We start from the raw sequence: 21,014 nt of genomic DNA on the forward strand, positions 1-21,014 counted from the left end.
GACTATTAACCCACTGAGCCACCCCCGTGCCCCAGAACTATGCCAACTTCTACCTACTAGTAGGTATTGAGGCAGAAAGAAATAGAATAACAAACTTGCAAAATGACAAAAGCTCAAAGGATACCTTCCATGAACATAGCAACTAATGATATGCTTTAAAGATTTTGAAATTCATTTTGTTAGTACACCGTTACAAATACAGAAACACTTTTGAAATAGTTGGAAAGGTATTTATATTTTTATCAATACATTTTTTGTATTTTTAATATACCACCGGTCTATAATTTATGTAAATTATTTACAAAATGATTGTTACCAACTGGCAGTAAATAAATATGCATTTATTAACTTACTGAATTTTTATATTTCAGGGAACAAAATGCTAAACCATTTAACATGAACCAGGTAAATGAAAGCATTCCACAGGAGTTCATCCTCTTAGGTTTCTCAGATCGACCATGGCTGGAGCTCCCACTCTTTGTGGTCTTCCTGGTTTCCTATATCTTGACTATCTTTGGCAATCTGGCAATAATTCTTGTGTCTTATCTGGACTCCAAACTCCATACCCCTATGTACTTTTTTCTTACCAATCTGTCGCTCCTGGACCTTTGCTATACCACAAGTACAGTTCCACAGATGCTGGTAAACATATGCAGCACCAGGAAGGTGATTAGTTATGGTGGCTGTGTGGCCCAGCTCTTCATTTTCCTGGCCTTGGGTTCCACTGAATGTCTTCTCTTGGCTGTCATGTCTTTTGATAGGTTTGTAGCTATTTGTCGGCCTCTCTATTACTCAGTTATCATGCACCAAAGGCTGTGCCTCCAGCTGGCGGCTGCATCCTGGCTCAGTGGCTTTGGCAACTCAGTGTTGCAATCCACCTGGACCCTTCAGATGCCTCTCTGTGGCCATAGAGAAGTAGATCACTTCTTTTGTGAAGTCCCTGCTCTGCTCAAGTTGTCCTGTGTAGACACAACAGCAAACGAGGCTGAACTATTCTTTATCAGTGTGCTGTTCCTTCTAATACCTGTAACGTTCATCCTTATATCTTATGGTTTTATTGTCCAAGCAGTGTTGAGGATTCAGTCAGCCAAAGGCCGGCGAAAAGCGTTTGGCACCTGTGGCTCCCATCTAATTGTGGTGTCACTGTTTTATGGCACTGCTATCTACATGTATCTGCAACCACCATCACCCAACTCAAAGGACCGGGGGAAGATGGTGTCCCTCTTCTATGGAATCATCACACCCATGTTGAACCCCCTTATATACACACTAAGAAACAAAGATGTAAAGGGAGCATTTAGGAGGTTGATTCTGAGGATCTTCTTAATCAAGAAATAGGAATGCCCAAATGATAGGCCTTCTGAAAGACTTGAGGTTTATGCATTTTAATAATTTAATTGTCTACAAGTTGCCTTATTCTCACTACTCTTAGAAAGAGCTATTGTAGTGATCTTCCTCAAATAAAATGTCATTGATAGAAAATTTATTTCATTTCTATTTCCCAAACCTCTCTGGTTTTCTAAGGTCTGGGTGACAAGGGGGCTAGAAAGTTGCATGTCTAACGAATGCCTAGGTAATGCTGATCAGGGGACCACACTTTAAAGACTGCTGGGCTAATATTTAAAATAAATAAATTTTGCTAAGTTCCTATCTTTTTTCTCCATCGGTGAGAGATGTAATTAAAAGGGAAAATGGAAGCAAGACACTAAAAGAATAAAGTATGAGAGGACATTCCCCAAAGAAAATACAGTTGTATTTTGAAGTCTAAATAAATAATATGGGGGCAACCTGGGTGGCTCAGTGGTTTAGGGCCGCCTTCAGCCCAGGGTGTGATCCTGGAGACTAGAGATCGTGTCTCACGTCAGGCTCCTTCTCCCTCTGCCTGTGTCTCTGCCTCTCTCTCTGTGTGTCTCTCATGAATAAAAAATAAATAAATAATATTCTCATGAATAAATAAATAAATAAAAATAAAAAAAAATAATATACTGGACTAACAGATAAATTTTGATATGATCTCAAATTTGATGTCAGTGACCTTTAAAGAATTGTGAAGAATAGCAGTGAAATTAGAGTGATGGAAACTGAGGCATTTTGTGTTTTTGAAGATGAGCCACTAATTGACTCAATACATGATATAATGGCAAACTTTAATACAATTTATACAAAATATATATACAAATATTTATTATCAGTTTGTGATTATTTTTAAAGTATATATTTATATTAAAATATATTAATAAGTATATGATATATATTTATTATCTAAATACATATTATTTAATATATTATTTTATGTACTATATCACTTATTACCTTAAATAATGAGTAATATTTAATATATATACTAGTTGATATATTTAATATATAAGTTGATGTATTTAATACATTATTTAAATTATATACTATAAATAGTTAGAATCCATTCTGGTTTCATTTAGAACAATAAATACTAAACTAACAGTCTATTTTACTAGACTATTATTGTTAGAGAATGTTATATACATATCACGGATCTCGATTTCTGAGTAGAATTTGCACACTTCTCACAGTTTGTATAATATGGAGCGGCAATGACTAAGATGGTAAAGTAATCCTATTTGCTCCTATTTGTGGGGTGACTCCACTGGATGGGAGTCCAGCAGCACGGCACTGAAAGGATACACCCAGGGCAGAACGAAGTTTATTGAATATACTGCAAGGGAGTGGTAGGGCAGGACAGCAAAGCAGAGACTGTCTGCCACAAGGCAGTCGTGAGGACCCACAATTACAGCGCAGAATGAGGGAGGTATAGGAATGTATGGAATGTTCCCTTTTTTTTTTACTGTGCCTTGTTGGAAGTAGCCCAACCAGGTTGTTGGTTAGTTAGGGCCTATGGCTATTTTGAATGAGCCTATTGGCATTCAGCTCAGGGGTCATCAAGCCTCTTGTCTAAAAGTGGCATTTACACTATCTGCTTGTAAAACCTCCCTTAAAAGGTGATTACTAAAACCCTACCGCTCTGGAAGGAAAGCACTGTTGTCCTATGAATTATATTCACTTGTCCTACTAGAATATGCACTTAATGGGACACCTGGGTAGCTCAGTGATTGAGCGTCTGCCTTCAGCTCGGGGCGTGATCTGGGGTCCCTGGATACAGTCCCACATCGGGCTCCCTGCGAGGAGCCTGCTTTTCCTTCTGCCCATGTCTCTGCCTCTCTCTCTCTCTGTGTCTCTCATGAATAAATAAATAAAATCTTAAAAGAACAGAATATGCACTTATCAATAATTTGTATGAACTTAAAGATGATAGGCTTACTAGATTAAAAGTGACACCGAAAGCAATAAACTATACTAGAAGCTTTTCTTTATAAAAAAAAAAAAAGTGACACCGAACTGAGAGAAATAATAATTGATAATAACTGATAATTCTATGGAAATCAGAAATAAAAATAAAAGAAGCCATAAATTGAAGAAACATCCCCCCCCCCCCCTTGTAAGTAGGGCCAGCCCTAATCCAGAGGCAGCACATCCAGGCGCCTTCCTGAAATTTTAGCAACTGAAAGCATTCTGTTTACAATAAGAAAACCATTTCCCCTCTACACCCTGATTGGAATGTCCCTGAATAGGTTCATGTTGACCCTCTGTGAAATCAACCTGGATGCTATGCGACTCCCGCGGTTCTTTTGTCTTTAGGCGGTTTCTTTCCTTTTGCCTTTTAAAAAATACCTGTAATTGCTAATCGGGGCTCTTTTCCTCCTCGGAGGCGGAGAGCCCGTTTGCGCAAACGTTCAATAAACCCTCTTGCTAATTGCATCTGCCTGTCTGGGGTCTGAGTCTCTGGGGCGTCCGCCGGGACACGTTGGCACCCGTGAGCCAGGGTCCAACATCTGGGGGCTCGTCCGGGATCTGAGACGCCCCAGACTCAATCCTAAGACCGGTAGGAGGTAAGACCGAGCTCGCTAAATGTCATATCTGTCTCGTCCGTTTGTCTGACTGGCCGGGTCTGTTTTGTGCCGGGTCTGTATTGTGCCTGCAGGACGCTGTACTCTGTATTTGGACCAGCGGGGGAGGCAGACGTGCCCGAGACCCCTGGTCCCCCTCCGGAGTCGGACTCCGGAGTGGTCTGGAAGAGGAACGGAGCCCCGGCACTCCCTCCTCTTCGGGGACGGTCGTTGTTCACGACCGCTCCCATCTGAATCCGCCGCGCCAGTCCTGTCATTCGTGTGCGTCTGTTCGTTCCGTGTTTTTCTTCCTTTCCTGTCCTCCTCCTCACCGCTCACCTCTTCTCTACACCCATGGGGCAAACTGTAACCACCCCTTTAAGCCTCACTCTAGATCACTGGAAAGAAGTCGCCGGCCGAGCACACAACCTGTCGGTCGAAGTCAGAAGAGGAAGATGGGTCACCTTCTGCTCCTCAGAGTGGCCGACTCTCAACGTCGGGTGGCCCAGGAATGGAACTTTTAATATTGACATTATCTTGCAGGTGAAGGCCCTGGTCTTTCAGCCAGGACCCAATGGACACCTCGATCAGGTGCCGTACATCATAGTATGGGAGGATCTCGCTAAGAATCCACCCCCCTGGATAAAATGCTTCATCCCTTCTCAGGGGGGACCGGGCCCGAGACCCTCACCCCCTCCCTGCCCCACTCCCCCAATTCCCCGTCCCTCCTCTCCCTCCACCCTTTGCCCCCTAAAATCTCCTGAACCAAAACCTAAGGAGCCGCCTGTGCTCCCAGGGGACCAGGACAGTCTCCTTCTCTTGGACTCCTCCCCTCCCCCTTATGCTCAACCCCCAACGCCCGGCTCGGAGGCCCCTATCTCTCCCTCCACTCCCTCAGCTCCTTCCCCTGACTCTACGGGGGCAGAGGGGCAACCCCTCGCTTCACCCCCGCTCGCCAGTCGCCTCCGCTTTCCACGAGAGCGCGGGGGAGAGTCGGAAGACGTCTGGACCTCCCAGGCATTTCCCCTCCGATCAGTAGGCGGCCAGATGCAATACTGGCCGTTCTCTGCCTCTGACCTTTACAATTGGAAAACTCATAACCCCACTTTCTCCCAAGACCCCCAGGCGCTAACCGGATTAATTGAGTCAATTCTGTTGACCCACCAGCCGACCTGGGATGACTGCCAACAGCTCCTGCAGACTCTCCTCACCACGGAGGAGAGACAGCGCGTCTACCTCGAAGCTCGGAAAAACGTCCCGGGGGCGGATGGGAGGCCGACCCAGCTGCCTAACGAAATCGAGGATGTTTTCCCCTTGGTTCGCCCGACCTGGGACTACGACACTGTTGCTGGTAGGGAGAGGCTCCGTCTCTATCGCCAGGTACTCCTAGCGGGTCTCAAAGGGGCAGGGCGTCGCCCCACCAATTTGGCAAAGGTACGTGCTATAGTGCAGGGAAAAGATGAGACACCGGCAGGTTTTCTGGAGAGGTTAATAGAAGGCTACCGCATGTATACTCCCTTTGACCCCTTGGCTGAAGACCGCCAACCAGATGTAATTATGTCCTTCATTGGACAGTCAGCCTCGGATATTCGTAATAAGTTACAACGGTTGGAGGGGCTTCAGGGGTACACCTTACAGGACTTAGTAAAAGAGGCAGAGAAGGTTTTTAACAAGCGAGAAACCCTAGAGGAAAGGGAGGAAAGGATCCGTAAAGAGCAAGAGGAACGGGAGGATAAGAGAGATAAAAGACGTAATAAAGAGCTGACTAGGATACTGGCCACCGTAGTACAGGGCTCAGGGCAGAGTAAGTCAGGGCAGAGAAGGGACCTGGGAGACAAAAGAGGACCACGGGTTGAACGAGACCAGTGTGCCTACTGCAAGGAAAAAGGACATTGGGTTAAAGATTGCCCAAGGAAGGGCCAAACGCAGGGACCTAAAAAGAAGCCCATTCCTGTTTTGTCCCTAGAGGATGAAGATTAGGGGTGTCAGGGCCAGGAACCCCCCCCTGAGCCTCGGATAACCCTTAAAGTGGGGGGACAGCCGGTGACCTTCCTGCTCGATACGGGAGCTCAACATTCAGTTTTAACTGAGGCAAAAGGACCCTTGAGCTCTAAAACGTCTTGGGTTCAGGGGGCAACTGGAGGCAAGTTATATCGATGGACAACCGAACGGAAGGTCCACCTGAGCACTGGGCAAGTAACGCATTCTTTCTTACTGGTCCCAGACTGCCCCTACCCTCTCCTAGGCAGAGACCTTCTTTCAAAAGTAGGGGCCCAGATACATTTTCAGCAAAAAGGGGCCACTGTTACTGGCGCAGAAGGGCAGCCCCTCCAGGTACTGACCTTGCGCCTAGAGGATGAACACCGGCTGCACGAGGACTCTCCACCGTCCGTGCAGCCCCTAGATTCTGAATGGCTCACTAACTACCCTCAGGCCTGGGTGGAAACGGCCGGAATGGGACTAGCTGTAAACCAGCCACCCATAATTATAAACTTAAAACCCTCGGCCACCCCCATATCGATCCGGCAATATTCAATGAGCAAAGAGGCCAAAGAAGGCATTCGGCCACATATACAGAGACTATTACAATTGGGCATTTTAATACCTTGCCAGTCGCCCTGGAATACTCCTCTACTACCCGTAAAAAAAACCCGGCACAGGAGATTACCGGCCAGTACAAGATTTACGGGAGGTTAACTGGAGGACAGAGGACATACATCCCACGGTGCCGAATCCCTACAACTTGCTCAGCACCTTACCCCCAAGCCATGTCTGGTATACGGTGTTAGATCTAAAAGATGCATTCTTTTGCCTAAGGTTAAGCTCTCAAAGCCAGCCTATTTTTGCCTTTGAATGGAAAGATCCTGAGACGGGATTCTCAGGACAACTCACTTGGACAAGGCTGCCACAGGGATTCAAAAACTCCCCCACTTTGTTCGATGAAGCTTTGCATCGAGATTTGGCAGATTTCCGAGTTGGCCATCCGGACCTTGTCCTCCTGCAGTACGTGGATGATTTGCTCCTGGCGGCTAGGACAGAACAGGATTGTGTAAAAGATCCTAGCTGAAGTCCATGGCACCAGAGGGGACTTGACGGACCAGCCTTTGCCAGATGCTGAAGCAACCTGGTACACCGATGGGAGTAGCTTTCTACGAAATGGTAACCGACGCTTGTGTACCTTGTGCTAAGGTAAATACCAAACACCTCAAGATGCCTGAGGGAACCAGGATGAGGGGAGAAAGACCCGGAACTAATTGGGAAGTAGACTTCACCGAAATCAAGCCAGGACAGGCTAAAGGCGCTCCAGATTATCCAGCGCCAGATCTGGAAACCCCTTGCGGCTGCTTACCGCCCCGGAGACACAACCGGCCCACACCCGTTCCAGATCGGTGACTCCGTCTACATCAGGAGACATCAGTCCAGGACGCTTGAGCCCCGCTGGAAGGGCCCATACACTGTACTACTGACCACCCCAACCGCCTTAAAAGTAGACGGCATTGCTGCTTGGGTCCACGCCTCACACGTCAAGCGCGCCCCATCAACGAGCACCGCTGACGCCAGCCAGGACGGACCGGACGAGCCACTCCAATGGAAGCTCCACCGCACCCAAAACCCGCTCAAGATAAGACTTTCAAAAATTGTTCAATGACAGTTGTTATATTCCTACCTCTCCTAGCGCTCTTCACCTCCGCTAAAGGTGACCCTCATGCCCTCAAAATGTTAACCTGGCAGGTACTAACGTCTGGGGGTGACGAGGTCTGGTCTATAACTAAGACCGCCCCCGTGGGAACCTGGTGGCCTAACCTATATCCTGACCTATGCAAGCTAACCATAGGGGCCCCTAGCCCATGGGACCTAGAGGGATACTTCGACACCTCTAGAGCCCCTAACCAAGAAAGCCCTCCAGGGCGACTGGGATTAGACCCATGGGGAGGATGTGGCACGCCTGACAGAAGGGCCATGCTCAGCACTCTTCCCTTTTATGTCTGTCCCGGGTACCACAGAGATCGCAGGCTAAATCCCACCTGTGGAGGAGGGGAATACTTCTATTGTAAAAATTGGGGGTGCGAAACTACGGGGGATACAGAATGGAGGCCCTCCTCCTCCTGGGATTATATCACTGTCAAGGCTAACTATACTCACCCGGCATTTAGCAAATGGAAAACCCTTAATTATGGGCCCTGCCAAGGGTGGTGTCATCCCCTACGGATATCCTTCACGGATATCCTTCACGGAGCCCGGGAAAAGGGCTACTGACTGGGCCAATGGATATACGTGGGGACTCAGGTTATACAAAGAAAGAACAGATGATGGTTTTATATTCAGAATTAAACTAAAAATAGAATCCCCAGACCCGGGACAATCAGGCCTAACGCGGTCCTCGGGGAACAAAGAGCTCCTGCTAAACTAACAGCCCCGGCCCCAGCCGCAGGGAGTGCCACACCCACTAACTTCGAGGTCACTCCAACCCCTCGGTCGTCACCCGAGTCGGGACAACGACTGTTTAATCTATCATAGGGGCATTCCTGGCCCTTAATCGAACCAGCCCCGATGTAACTAAATCCTGCTGGCTCTGCCTTGCATCCCCCCCCCCCCTTATTATGAGGAAATTGCTATTTCAGGGACCTATAATAACATCACTAGCACTCAGGGATGCACACCCGACTCCCAACCACAACTCACCCTTACGGAAGTTTCAGGACAGGGAACCTGCATAGGAACACCCCCCCGGGGCTACCAGAGACTCTGCAACACTACCACCCCGATTTTGGGGACTGACTCTTACCTGGTGCCCCAGCCGGGAACTTGGTGGGCATGCAACAAAGGCCTCACCCCCTGTGTGTCGGCTAAGGTTCTAAATAGCTCAAACGACTTCTGTGTCATGGTGCAGATCATACCCAGGGTGTTCTATCACCCTGCTGAAACTCTAGAAAATCAGTATGATAAACATCCCACCCGTTTTCGGCGCGAACCTGTCTCCCTAACCTTAGCCGTTATGTTGGGACTAGGGGTCGCTACTGGGGTGGGTACTGGCGCAGCTGCTCTGATCCAGGGCTCACAACGTTATATAGAACTCCAAACAGCTGTAGATGAGGATCTACGGACACTAGAGCAGTCCGTTTCTAAGTTAGAACAGTCCCTCACCTCACTTTCAGAAGTAGTACTTCAAAACAGGAGAGGCTTGGATTTACTATTCCTGAAAGAGGGAGGACTGTGTGCGGCCCTGGGAGAGGAATGCTGTTTCTATGCAGACCATTCTGGAGTCATCAGAGACTCCATGGCCAAACTCAGGGAAAGGTTAAATAAAAGACAAAGGGACCGGGAGGCCCAGCAGGGCTGGTTTGAAAGCTGGTTTAATCAGTCTCCCTGGTTAACCACCCTAATCTCTACCATTATGGGCCCTCTAGTTATCCTGCTCCTGCTGCTAACTTTCGGCCCCTGCGTCCTCAACCGGCTCCTCCAGTTCATCCGAGAAAGATTGTCTATTACCCAAGCTCTGGTATTAACTCAGCAATGTCAGGCCCTCCAAACTGAAGAAATAAATGTTCCCTAAGATTTTAAGGTTAAAATCAGCCCAAACAAGAGGAGGGAATGAAGAAACATCCCCCCCCCCCCCCCCTTGTAAGTAGGGCCAGCCCTAATCCAGAGGCAGCACATCCAGGCGCCTTCCTGAAATTTTAGCAACTGAAAGCATTCTGTTTACAATAAGAAAACCATTTCCCCTCTACACCCTGATTGGAATGTCCCTGAATAGGTTCATGTTGACCCTCTGTGAAATCAACCTGGATGCTATGCGACTCCCGCGGTTCTTTTGTCTTTAGGCGGTTTCTTTCCTTTTGCCTTTTAAAAAATACCTGTAATTGCTAATCGGGGCTCTTTTCCTCCTCGGAGGCGGAGAGCCCGTTTGCGCAAACGTTCAATAAACCCTCTTGCTAATTGCATCTGCCTGTCTGGGGTCTGAGTCTCTGGGGCGTCCGCCGGGACACGTTGGCACCCGTGAGCCAGGGTCCAACAAAATAAATGGATGAAATTGAACATAAATTAATGCAGAGGTATTTACTTCATATTATATACTACAGGATAGTGGGAACATGAGTAGCAATGAGATCTATAAAGTCACAAGTGGGAACATGCCATCAATAAAGCATGCAATGATTGGCATCATTTCCCGAATTCACCTTTGAAGGGATACATTATGAGACTAAGATACTTCTACGGAACCATGATGTGGAGGGCAAAAGCACTGACACCCCAAGAGGGCCACTTTGTCATATTGATTATTTTAAATAAAAGTTACTTAAGAGGCAGTCTGTGCAAGGACACTCTGACCCTCCTCTGTCCCCTGAAAGCAGAAAATGAATCTCCCAGAAAGTTAACCTCCCTGTATCAGGGCACATAGAGAGACAGCTTTCTCACCAGAGATGGGCCAAGAAGGCTGTATAAGCAATTCTTGTTACATCTCCCTAATTACTACCTGAGCCCAGATTCTGTTTAGAATTCTTCACTATTTGAGCTCCCAAAGTTAAGTTTTCTTTGTCCTGTCAAATCCTCACAGATTTATCGTCTCTTTGTCTAAAATGTATAAATGCTGCCTGCCTTGGTCATTTCTTCAGGGCCTCAATTTCATAATTGGGCCTCTAGGTGCACTTAATAAAATGTAGGCTTTTGATGTTGTTTTTTTTTTCCCCTCTTGTGTGAATCTGTCTCCCATTGATTTAATTCTTGGTCCAGCTGGAAGACTTTCAGGGTAGAGATGACTTTTTCCTTCTCTTGTTAGCTCTCTCCCAGAAAAGGACTTCAAACAGTGGATTTGCATTTTCTTTACCTGCTATCCTTCCAGTAAGGAAGACGCACTACTAAGAATCACCAACAAGCGGGGTATACTGTATACTGAATAAGCATGTATATTTGTGCTAATATAATATTTCTAATGTAAAGAGTGGGTATAAGTGTAAGATAGCTAATATGACAGTGTGATTATGTCTGTGTTTAACTTACACACAAATACACAAATTCAATTGTCTAATTACTATCTGTATGACTCTAGTGTTATTCACCTTTTAAAAACTATATCAAGGGGCACCTGGATGGCTCAGTCAGTTGAATGTCTGCCCTTCAGGTCATGTCATGATTTCCGGTCCTGGGATCCAGTCACACATGGGGCTCCCTGCTCAGAGGGCAGCCTCCTTCTCCCTCCCCCCTTTAAAATACATTTTATTTTATTTTTCTTAAGATGTTATTTATTTATTCATGAGACACACACACACACACACACACACGCGCGCGCGCGCGCACACACACACACACACACACACACACACACGGCGGCGGGGGGGGGGGGGCGGGGGGGCGGGGGAGGCAGAGACAGGCAGAGGGAGAAGCCGGCTTTGTGCGTGCAGGGAGCCCAATGTGGGACTTGATCCTAAGACTGGATCCTGGGACTCTGGGATCACACCCTGAGCTGGAGGCAGATACTCAACCAGTGAGCCACCCAGGCTTCCTCTGAAATAAATTTTAAAAAGCTCACAGGTGCTTACCAACAGCACCATCCAGGCACCGTGGGATGAGATTCTTGAGGCTGTTCACTGATCAGGAGATAAGTCTTGGTGTTCTGTACATCATGTACTTATGGGAAATGAGTCTCTAGGGGCTTATGTTCCCTTCCTCTGAAGATGTTTGTAGGAGAGTCTCCATTTCATATCCTCCAGTTCCATTTTAGATAGAAATCCTTTCACAGGGACAAGACTTTGAATGTCACCACTGGCCAAGAAAGGTCTTGGGAATTTTGAGGACAAAGATGCATATTCCCTGACCTCTGAGATTTTCATTTCCACTTCCCTGTCCATCAGCTTCCCTCCTTAGATGAGCCTCCTTCACATTTGTGAATGCACTGTCTTCCACCTTGAGCCCATGTCTCTCTCTCCTAGAGAAGCTTCCTACTTAACGTCCAAGAGGTGGCAAACATTTCTTCCACATTTTTACAACAGACCTGATTCTCACTGGATTGTCCCTGTAAGAGTGTCAGAGTCACCTTCCCCACGCTCAGCCTTGCTCTGTGGCCTCTAGTTTCTGAAGTCTCACCAGAACGGGGAGACTTGCAAGGGGGTTTGCAGCCACTTCCTAGATCCACAGGAGGCAAGAAATTGTCCTTTAAAGTCATACCTTCTCTGTACCTTGAAGAGCAGAATGATCAATCTCTAGAAACATTTATCAGTGGAGAAGGCACAAACTTAAATCTGCATAACAACCATATGCTTGTTTACTTTGCCTGAAAAATTTCCCAGGACTGCCTCCCCTCTGGGTCCCAAACATGGATCATGTCTTTAGCTGGAGACGTATTTAAAGGCAGTGACTTGAGACCAGGTTCTCCTGGGTCTCTCCCAAGTATACAGGAGGTATCCATGTTAGTATGCTTGTTTATTTTTCTCCTGTTAATCTACCTTTATTACAGTGGTGTCTCAGCCAAGAACCTAGAAGGGTAGAAGCTATGAAAATTAATAAAAGGAAATATCTTCAATGGAGTCAGAAGGCCAGGTGAGGGAGCTCTCATGCTCAGCGCTGTCAGTTGCAGATGCAATAGAAAGACATAGACCTTGAGGGTGGATACTGCTTTACCGTGCTCCACCCCTAAGAGCCCAATGAGACACTATCATAATTCAGCCAATGAAAAGCCAGGACACTTTGAAATCTGTTTGCTCCAATGCACTTTTAGTTTAGCACAGCTTTTCCCAGTTCCCCTGATCCTCTAAGAAAGTGTGTTCATCTCCTTTGCCTATGGCTTTGACTGTCCCAGATTGCAAGTCTCTGGCTATGGCTCAGTGAATCCATTTTCGCTGGTAAAATAACTGGCAGTTATATTTTTAAGGTTAACAGGGGGAAATGATTTTTCCTCTCCTGCATATAGCACAGCAATGAGGCCGTGGTGAAGTGAATAAGGGAGAGAGGCATGGGAGACAGATTAGAGGTTGAGGTTGAGGTATGGAGAGGATCAGAATGTGCCAGCCAACATATGCCATATTAGCATATAGATTATTTTCAGCTGAAGGCAATTAAGACTCAAAAGAAGCAGAAAGAAACCTTCTTGGAGCCTCCTTATGTGTGACTGAAAGCAGAAAATTCTGAGAAATGATGACTGCCAGAAATCACTTCTCTGGAGAATGTTTATGGATATGAGGCAGGTGGAAAGATGGCACCAAGGTGAGTCTGTACAAACAAACCTTACTAACATAAGCCTTCTCTTCTATTAATTTCCTTACATATTTCCTTCCCTCAATTCATGCTCCCAGAAGCTAAACCCCTTTGTCCTTTGTCAGGTCATTTCTCCACAATTTTTCACTCTTTGGTAAAATAGAATATCAGCTTCCAAGTCTAACAGCTTCCTTGGATTTTTCATTTCTTTCCCATGGAGTACCCATACACATAAAATTGAAAATAAAATCAGTATGCTTTTTCTCCCATTAATGTCTTTCATCAGTTTAGTTGACACGTCCCAGCAACTGAATTTAAGAGAGTAGAGGAAAAGTTTCCTCCCCTACAGGAAGGATGGGTCACTGTAGGATTTGTTTTTTATGATGGGTAAGACAATTTGAATAGAGGAGGGACAAGACAGACTATAATACCAACAGGAAAAAAAAAATACCAACAGGGCAGAAGGAGAGCATTAGCAGCATTTGTAATAATCAAGGTAAGAGATGCTAGTTGCATGGACCAGGTTGTAATGATAGAGGTGGTGAGCAGTGGTGAGATTCTGGGTATTGCTAAATGATAAAAATTCAGCAGAATAAATATGAAGATCTAATTAGCTTCATCAGATAACTCGTGAATTGGGCAGCATCCCATCTAGCAGGTAGAGCTCCACTGAGCTAAATTAAAGAAAGGTTTTTCAATAGTAAAAATGAAGTATTAGGACTTCATCAAGGTAAAAAAACTTATGCACAGCAAAGGAAACAATCAACAAAACTAACAGATAACCTGTGGAGTGGGAGAAGATATTTGCAAAGGACATATCTGATAAAGGGTTAGCATCCAAAATGTATAAAGAACTTACCCTTTATAAAAAACTGACCCCCCCCCCAAAACAAATAAATTTTTGTTTAAGTTTTTGTTCTTAACCCAGTTAAGAAATGGGTAGAAGACATGAATTGACACTTTTCCTAAGAAGACAGCCCGATGGCTAACAGACACATGAAAAGATCCTCAACATCACTGATTATTGGGGAAATGCAAATCAAAACTGCAATGAGATAGCAATTCACAGCAGTCAGAATGGCTAAAATTAACCACACAAGAAACAACAGGTATCGATGAGGATGCAGAGAAAGGAGAACCCTCTTGCACTGTTAGTAGGTATGTAAACTGGTGTAGCCACTCTGGAAAACAGTATGAAGGTTCTCAAAAACTTAAAAATAGAGCTACTCTATGACCCAGCAATTGCACTACCAGGTACCCAAAGGATAGAAAAATACTGATTCAAAGGGATCCATGCACCCCGATGTCTATAGCAGCATTATCAGCAATAGCCAAACTACAGAGAACACCCAAATGTCATTGACACCCAAATGTTATTGACTGATGAATGGAAAAATAAGATGTGGTTTATATGCACAATGGAATATTACTCAGCCATCAAAGAATGAAATATTGCCATTTGCAATGACGTGGATAGAATTAGAGTGTATTATGCTCAGCGAAATAAGTCAGAGAAAGACAAAGACCATATGATTTCACTAATATGTGGAATTTAAGTAAGAAAACAGATGAACAGGGATGCCTGGGTGGCTCAGAGTTTGAGCATCTGTTCTCGGCTCAAGGTGTGATCCTGGAGTCCTGGGATCGAGTTCCACATTGGGCTTCCCACGGGGAGCCTGCTTCTCCCTCTGCCTGTGCCCCTGCCTCTCTCTCTCTCTGTGTCTCTCATGAATAAATAAATAAAATCTTAAAAAAGAAAAAAAAAAGAAAACAGATGAACATATGGGAAGGGGGGATGAAGAGAGGGAAACATGTCGTAAGAGACTCTTAGCAATAGATAACAAACTGAGGGGTGATGAAGGGAGGTGGGTGTGGGATGGTCTAGGTGGGTGATGGGCATTAAGGAGGCAACTGTTGTGATGAGCACTGGATGTTGTATCTAAGTGATGAATCACTAAATTCTAATGATTCTCCAGAATTCTCCAGAAACCAATATCACAATGTATGTTAACTAAACTTTAAATTAAAAGAAAACTAAAGAAAGGTTTATAAAGGTGGAGAGAGGCCATTAAAGGAATTTATTAGCAAGTGATGCATTGTTTAGGCAAGGGCACCCTCCTAAGGAGAGTGGAAGGGAATCTATCAGTAAATTCCCTGGTATTGACCAGGTAATCCTATGTTAACTGGTCAAAGGTTATGTTCCTGGAGAGTAAAATTGCAATTAGATTAGGTATTACGTCTTGGTTTCCAGACTTGGGCCTTTAACCTCAGTGGTGGCATTTGGGGCCGGTGGTGGTTGTTTTTTAAACAGTCAAATTGGCTTTATTAAGTGATTCATGGATCGGGCAGCATCCTACCGGCCAAGTAGATGGGAGTTCTGGGGAGGTGTACAAAATGGGAGGCTTCTACAGGAACGAGGGTGGGCTAAGTAAGTTATTAGCAAAAGAAAAGATCATTCCAGGCAAGTTCCTTAAGGGGAAAAGCAGAGAGTTCTATCCTGAAAATTACTTTATTTTGCTTTGGGGTCAGGGATGGAGTAGTCCCAGGCCCCAGAATACCTCACTGGTGCTGACCAGAAAGTTCCTGATTGATTGGGTGAGAATGCATTTCTGGGGGAGGTCAAAACTGCAGTTGGGTTCGGTATTAAGTCCAGGTTTGGTGACTTGGCCTAAAGGCCACCATTTGGGGCCTGTGGTTTTCTTTTTAATAATGTATTTTGAAATAAGAGCTGGCACTGTCTACTGATAGATTAGACATGCCTGTAAGAGAGAGGAGTCAAAACTAATTCTGGTTTCCAGATATTCTTTCCTCGGGTCTGTGGGAATGATGTGAAGGAGAGCAGAACGTGCCACTCCAAAATTCACCACTTTGACGCATTTTTTTTTTTTAAATTAAAGATACTTGAGAAACAACCAGTGCAAGGATAGTCTGACCCTGCTTGTCTCCCTGAAAACAGGACTTAAATCTCCCATGTGCAAGGTACCCTCCCTGTACCAGAAAGTAGAAAATAAAATTATCACTAGAAATAGGGAATTTAGGGCTGTTAAAAAGAAAACCACAGTTGAGGGATAGTAGAATAATCCATACCAAATCAACTGATTTTTGTGGGTTTTTTTTTTTTTTTTTTGAGAAAAAGCAGACCCAGAAACTAAAAACAGAGCAGAAGTCAGCGTTTTGTAAAGGCAATTTACATTTAGAAGAGAAATCTCCATTTGCATGGGTGACTCCCTCTTTATACTGGGAAGAGAATGATAACTCCAAATTACTAGCAATTCTATCAAGGAAGAAGGCACCAGACTTAAATCTGTCTAACAACTTCACTGTGCCTTGCCTGGTAACTTCCTACAACTGCCTCTTTCCCACTCTCACCCAACATCTTTAGCTGAAGATGGTATTTAAATGGATGGCTTGGGCCATTCTGGGGGGCTTTTCTAAGTACGGATCTCTCCTATGTATTCAGCAGGTGTACTTGTCATTAAACTTGCCCGTTTTTTCTTGTTCATCTCTTTTGTATGGGGAGAGGGGTGTCTTCAGCCAAGAGCAATGAAGAATAGGAGAAAAGTTGTTTTCCTCCCCTACAAAGTCTTTATCAATAGGGATAGAGAGAAAAATCAAATTGAGAATAACAAAGTATGTTTGCTATGTTTGTTTTGTCAGTTCTTCACAGATTTATTGTTTCTTTGTCTGAAAGGTACAAAGCTGTCTGCTTTGCTCAGTTCTTTGAGTCTCATGTTTTTATGGGGCTCCTGTACTAGGAGGTTAAACTTGTTTTTCTTGTGTGAATCTGTCAATTGGGTTATTAGGCCAGCCAAAGAACTGATGAAGTAAGAAGGGACATGTATCCACATCTACGGCTGCAGTCCTGGCTCCTGCCTAGTAGGAGAAAAAATTGCTATCTCTCAGTTTTTCAGTAGAAATTCTTGCTTTCAAGGAGACTAGGTCAACATGGGTATGTGCCCATTTAGACCTAAGACAATATAGCCGGGGTGGGGGGGCAGCTGTATTTGAGTAGCTGACACCTCGCTTTCTGAAACAATCCCAGCAAGCAGGGCATGGCAGGGCCCATGTGTGATTCTTTTTTTTTTTTTTTTTTTTCCATGTGTGATTCTTTTAAGTCTGGCACCAACTGAGCATTTGCTACGAATGTCAATTCTTGTGCCCACCAGCAATCTACTGAATTGGCATCTCTAGAGTGAGTGGCCCAGCCATCTGTGTCTAATAAGCCCTCCGGGTGATTCCCACGCATGCTGAAGTTTGAGAGCCACTGGCTTAAACTAATTGGGAGATCCTGAGATTGGACCTATTGTCAGTTCAAAGAGGCAAAACTAGAGTGATGAGGAGTCAGCCAATACTGTGCCCTGCAAGGGTGTACTACAATACCATGCTGGAGAATGCAAATACATCCATCTACCCAACTGATAAATACTGAGCATCTAGTTGTTGCCTCTATGATTTCAGAAGTTAGAGAGGCAGCAGTAAGTAAGCTAAACATACCAAATCTCTGTTTGGAGCATCTCATCTGGTAAGTGTCAGAAGATTGAAAAAAAAAAAAAAAAGAAGAATGGTGTGTCACAAGGAATGCAATGTGTGAGAAAAAAACACAAAGCCAGAAAGAGGGGTAGAACATGTGTGTTTTTCTAGGGTGTTGCTGTGTTATGTAGAGTATTCTGGAAAGGCCTCAGTGATAAAGATGATGTATAGTTTCCACTGAAAGACATGCCTAAGGAGGGCAGAGACTGAGGAGAGGAGAGACTGGATAACTATTTGAGGGGAGAGCTCAGTGGTCATAAGGAAGAGACGCTAAACATGCATTTTGGGCTTGTGCTTGGAGGCTTCTGAGGAATTCCATAATTCTTCATGGTTGGAACACAGTGAAGAGGCTGGAGTAGGAACAGATGAGGGGTGCATGTGTGTGCATGTGTGTGTGTGTGTGTGTGTATAACAGACACATAGGGTCTTATGCATGATTTAAGGAATTCAGGTTTATCTATACCTATTTATACATTCTCTCTTCATCTCCTTGCCCCCAACCTAATTTGAAAGCTGGTTGTGGGCAGGGAAAGGCTGTGGTTCCTGAGAGGGGAGCTGTCTGAATGAATGAATGTATGGTCCAGTATGGTCCTTAGGAAAGAACCCCTTTGGGGATCCCTGGGTGGCGCAGCGGTTTGGCGCCTGCCTTTGGCCCAGGGCGCGATCCTGGAGACCTAGGATCGAATCCCACGTCGGGCTCCCGGCATGGAGCCTGCTTCTCCCTCTGCCTCTCTCTCTATCTCTCTGTGACTATCATAAATAAAAAAAAAATTTAAAAAAAGAAAGAACCCCTTCCACGTAAAAGAGGGAGAGCCCCCGGGGCTCATCCTAAGCCCAATATGGGAAATCAATTGCAATGCATGTGGGCACGTGCAGGCTTCAGGGAAATCAATTGCAATGCATGTGGGCACGTGCAGGCTTCTAGGGAGGATGTGGGGGTCTTTCAGCACATTCTCACAGATCTGTGAGCCCACATGTGAAGGACCCCATCCCCACCCTAAGGAAAGATGGCCAGAAGCAGTAGACTTTGGGCTTTGAACAATGGTGAGATTTTAAAGGTTTTAAAGGTGTGTGTAACTTGGGAGTCTGGCCCCCTGTGTTTGCACTCAGAGTTGGCAAAATCTCCCCGGAAAAAAAAAAAAAAAAGAAAGACGGGCAGCTCCGGTGGTTCAGCGGTTTAGCGCCGCCTTCAGCCCACGGTGTGATCCTGGAGATCTGGGATCGAGTCCCGATCCCACGTCCCGCTCCCTGCATGGAGCCTGCTTCTCCCTCTGCCTGTGTCTCTGCCTCCCCCCATTTTCTGAATCTCTCATTAATAAATAAGTTAAAAAAATCTTTAAAAAGAAAAAGGTTGTAGAAAAATCTGTGCTTCAAAGGGAAATTTTGGAATACCCTTCTGCATCATCCGGTTCTGATCCAAGGACTCTGTAAACTGTAGAACCAAACTAAGTAATAATTAAGTAATAATAATTAATTGGTATATTATTGGTATATTATTGGTATATTATTATTAATTGGTAATAATAATTACCAAACTAAGTAATAACCAAACTAAGTAATAACTAAGAAAATAATTCGTGTCTATAGACATGCAAATTAATTGCTTCTCCTGATTGGACATCTTCTTCCTCCCCAGCCCACTGCCCCCAGCGGAAAAGCCAGTTTTACCCCTATTTACACACTCACATCAATAATCGTGATCAATATCACATCAATATTCCTTTGATTTCTCCTTTGACCTGGTGGTAACATCTCCTCCGTTCTTTCATTAAGGAGCCGAAAAGCGGTTCATTTTTATAGTCTTACGAGAATTGTGATTGTACCTGTTTTGTTGTTTTTATGCTTTTGAAAATTACCCTCCATTAAGAGGTCTGTGTGTGCTCGCTTTGACTGGAAGGAGTTTCTAGTGTCACCTGCATAACCATAGCAACCGAAGCGTGCCTAATCCCCAGCCTTGCTGTTCTGGAGGCGGCCAGCAGAGGGCGGTACCGGGCCCCTCCCCGCGCGGTCCCCTAGGGTCAGACCTCGCTGGCGTCACCGCGTGCCCAGAGGTCGCCGCCGAGTGCCCGAGGGTTCCCACCGCATCTCCCCCGGCCCGCCTGCCTACGTCGCGGAATTTGCAGCGCAGGTGAGCTTTTCCTGAAAAGAGGGGAAGAAGGGGCATGGCAAAGTTCTAGGCAGTAAGAACAGAAAAAGAGCTAAAGAAAAAGTAGACAGATGTGTTAGGATCCCTGAGAAAAATAGCAGCTGGAAGCACTTCTAGCACCGGTGTCGCCTGCCTGCCAGGAAGCATTGGTGGTTCAGTGGTAGAATTCTCGCCTGCCACGCGGGAGGCCCGGGTTCGATTCCCGGCCAATGCAAGGGTCTTTCTTTTCTTTCAGTCCTTTCGAATTATTTCGGAATTGCTCCCGTGGAGTAATAGGATACCTCCCTCGTCCAGTTTTTGAGCTTTCACATCCATTGTGGGACTTTAAGACAAGACGCTGAGGAGCTTCCACTTAAGTCAGTGGGTCAGGCTGGCGACTGCTCTTTCCCGACAGGAACATCGAATTTTCTGCTTTCAGAGTATGTGCTCTGGATTCATTCTCTCGTTGGAAATATGGGTAAAACCAAAGTATAGACTTTGCAGGGAAAAAAAAATTAGGATAAAGGTGGCAACCTTTAGAGGAAATAAAATAAAGGGACTACTTAAAACGGTGTTTGCCGGCAGAGCAGAGTGGCGCAGCGGGAGCGTGCTGGGCCCATAACCCAGAGGTCGATGGATCGAAACCATCCTTTGCTAAATGTGTTGTGGTTTTGTTTTGATTTTCAACGCCCGCCCCCCCCCCCCCTCACCCCCAATTGGATACATTTAGAACAGAGCCTTAGAATCCTGTCTCTGCGTTTCTAACTAAGGTTCTGCAACTTTTGGACGAAATTCATGTACCAACCAGGAATTTCTAACTAAGTAATGGCAGGTTCCCCATGTGGAGAGCAGAGGATTCATTTTAACCCATCAGTGGAAAGGTCACCATCTCTACCTACTACCATATTGTGAACCAGACTTAAGTTTCGAGTTCAAAAAGCACCGTAGAGGGCTAGTCTCAGCTTTAGAGATTCAGTTAAGGGCAGTTTGGAGTATTTAAAATAGCAACTTCCCCAGCTATCTCCCCCACCTCCCCATCCCGGCTCTGTTTTCCTTCTTAGCACTTAGCCCTACCTGCTGTATGGTATATTTTATAGTATATATTTTCTCTCCCCTGAAATGTAAATTCACAAGAACAGAGTTTTTGGTTTTTTTGTCTGTTTTGCCACTGTGGTTGTTGTAGTATCTAGAATACTACCTGGCACATCTTAAGTACGGGTGATTTTGTAAGTATGTTAAAAGTTGCAATT

General features: G+C 45.2%; 1 protein-coding gene, 2 non-coding genes and 1 pseudogene across 3 annotated transcripts; all 4 read left to right on the forward strand.

Annotated features, from left to right (window-relative positions):
* Nucleotides 1-396: 396 nt before the first annotated feature.
* LOC121500078 (olfactory receptor 2B2) lies at nt 397-1,338 on the forward strand. Its single transcript, XM_041771527.1, has one exon. It carries the CDS (start codon nt 397-399, stop codon nt 1,336-1,338), a length of 942 nt encoding a protein of 313 aa, XP_041627461.1.
* A 2,936-nt stretch (nt 1,339-4,274) lies between these two features.
* The window catches only part of LOC121499865, an 86,003-nt pseudogene continuing 69,263 nt past the window's right edge, over nt 4,275-21,014 (forward strand).
* Nucleotides 19,929-19,999, forward strand: TRNAG-GCC. The gene has a single exon. It is a non-coding gene; the product is annotated as a tRNA-Gly (tRNA).
* On the forward strand, nt 20,350-20,421 carry TRNAM-CAU. The gene has a single exon. It is a non-coding gene; the product is annotated as a tRNA-Met (tRNA).

Source organism: Vulpes lagopus, chromosome 10 (genome assembly GCF_018345385.1).
Source record: "Vulpes lagopus strain Blue_001 chromosome 10, ASM1834538v1, whole genome shotgun sequence".
Lineage (NCBI taxonomy): Eukaryota > Metazoa > Chordata > Mammalia > Carnivora > Canidae > Vulpes > Vulpes lagopus.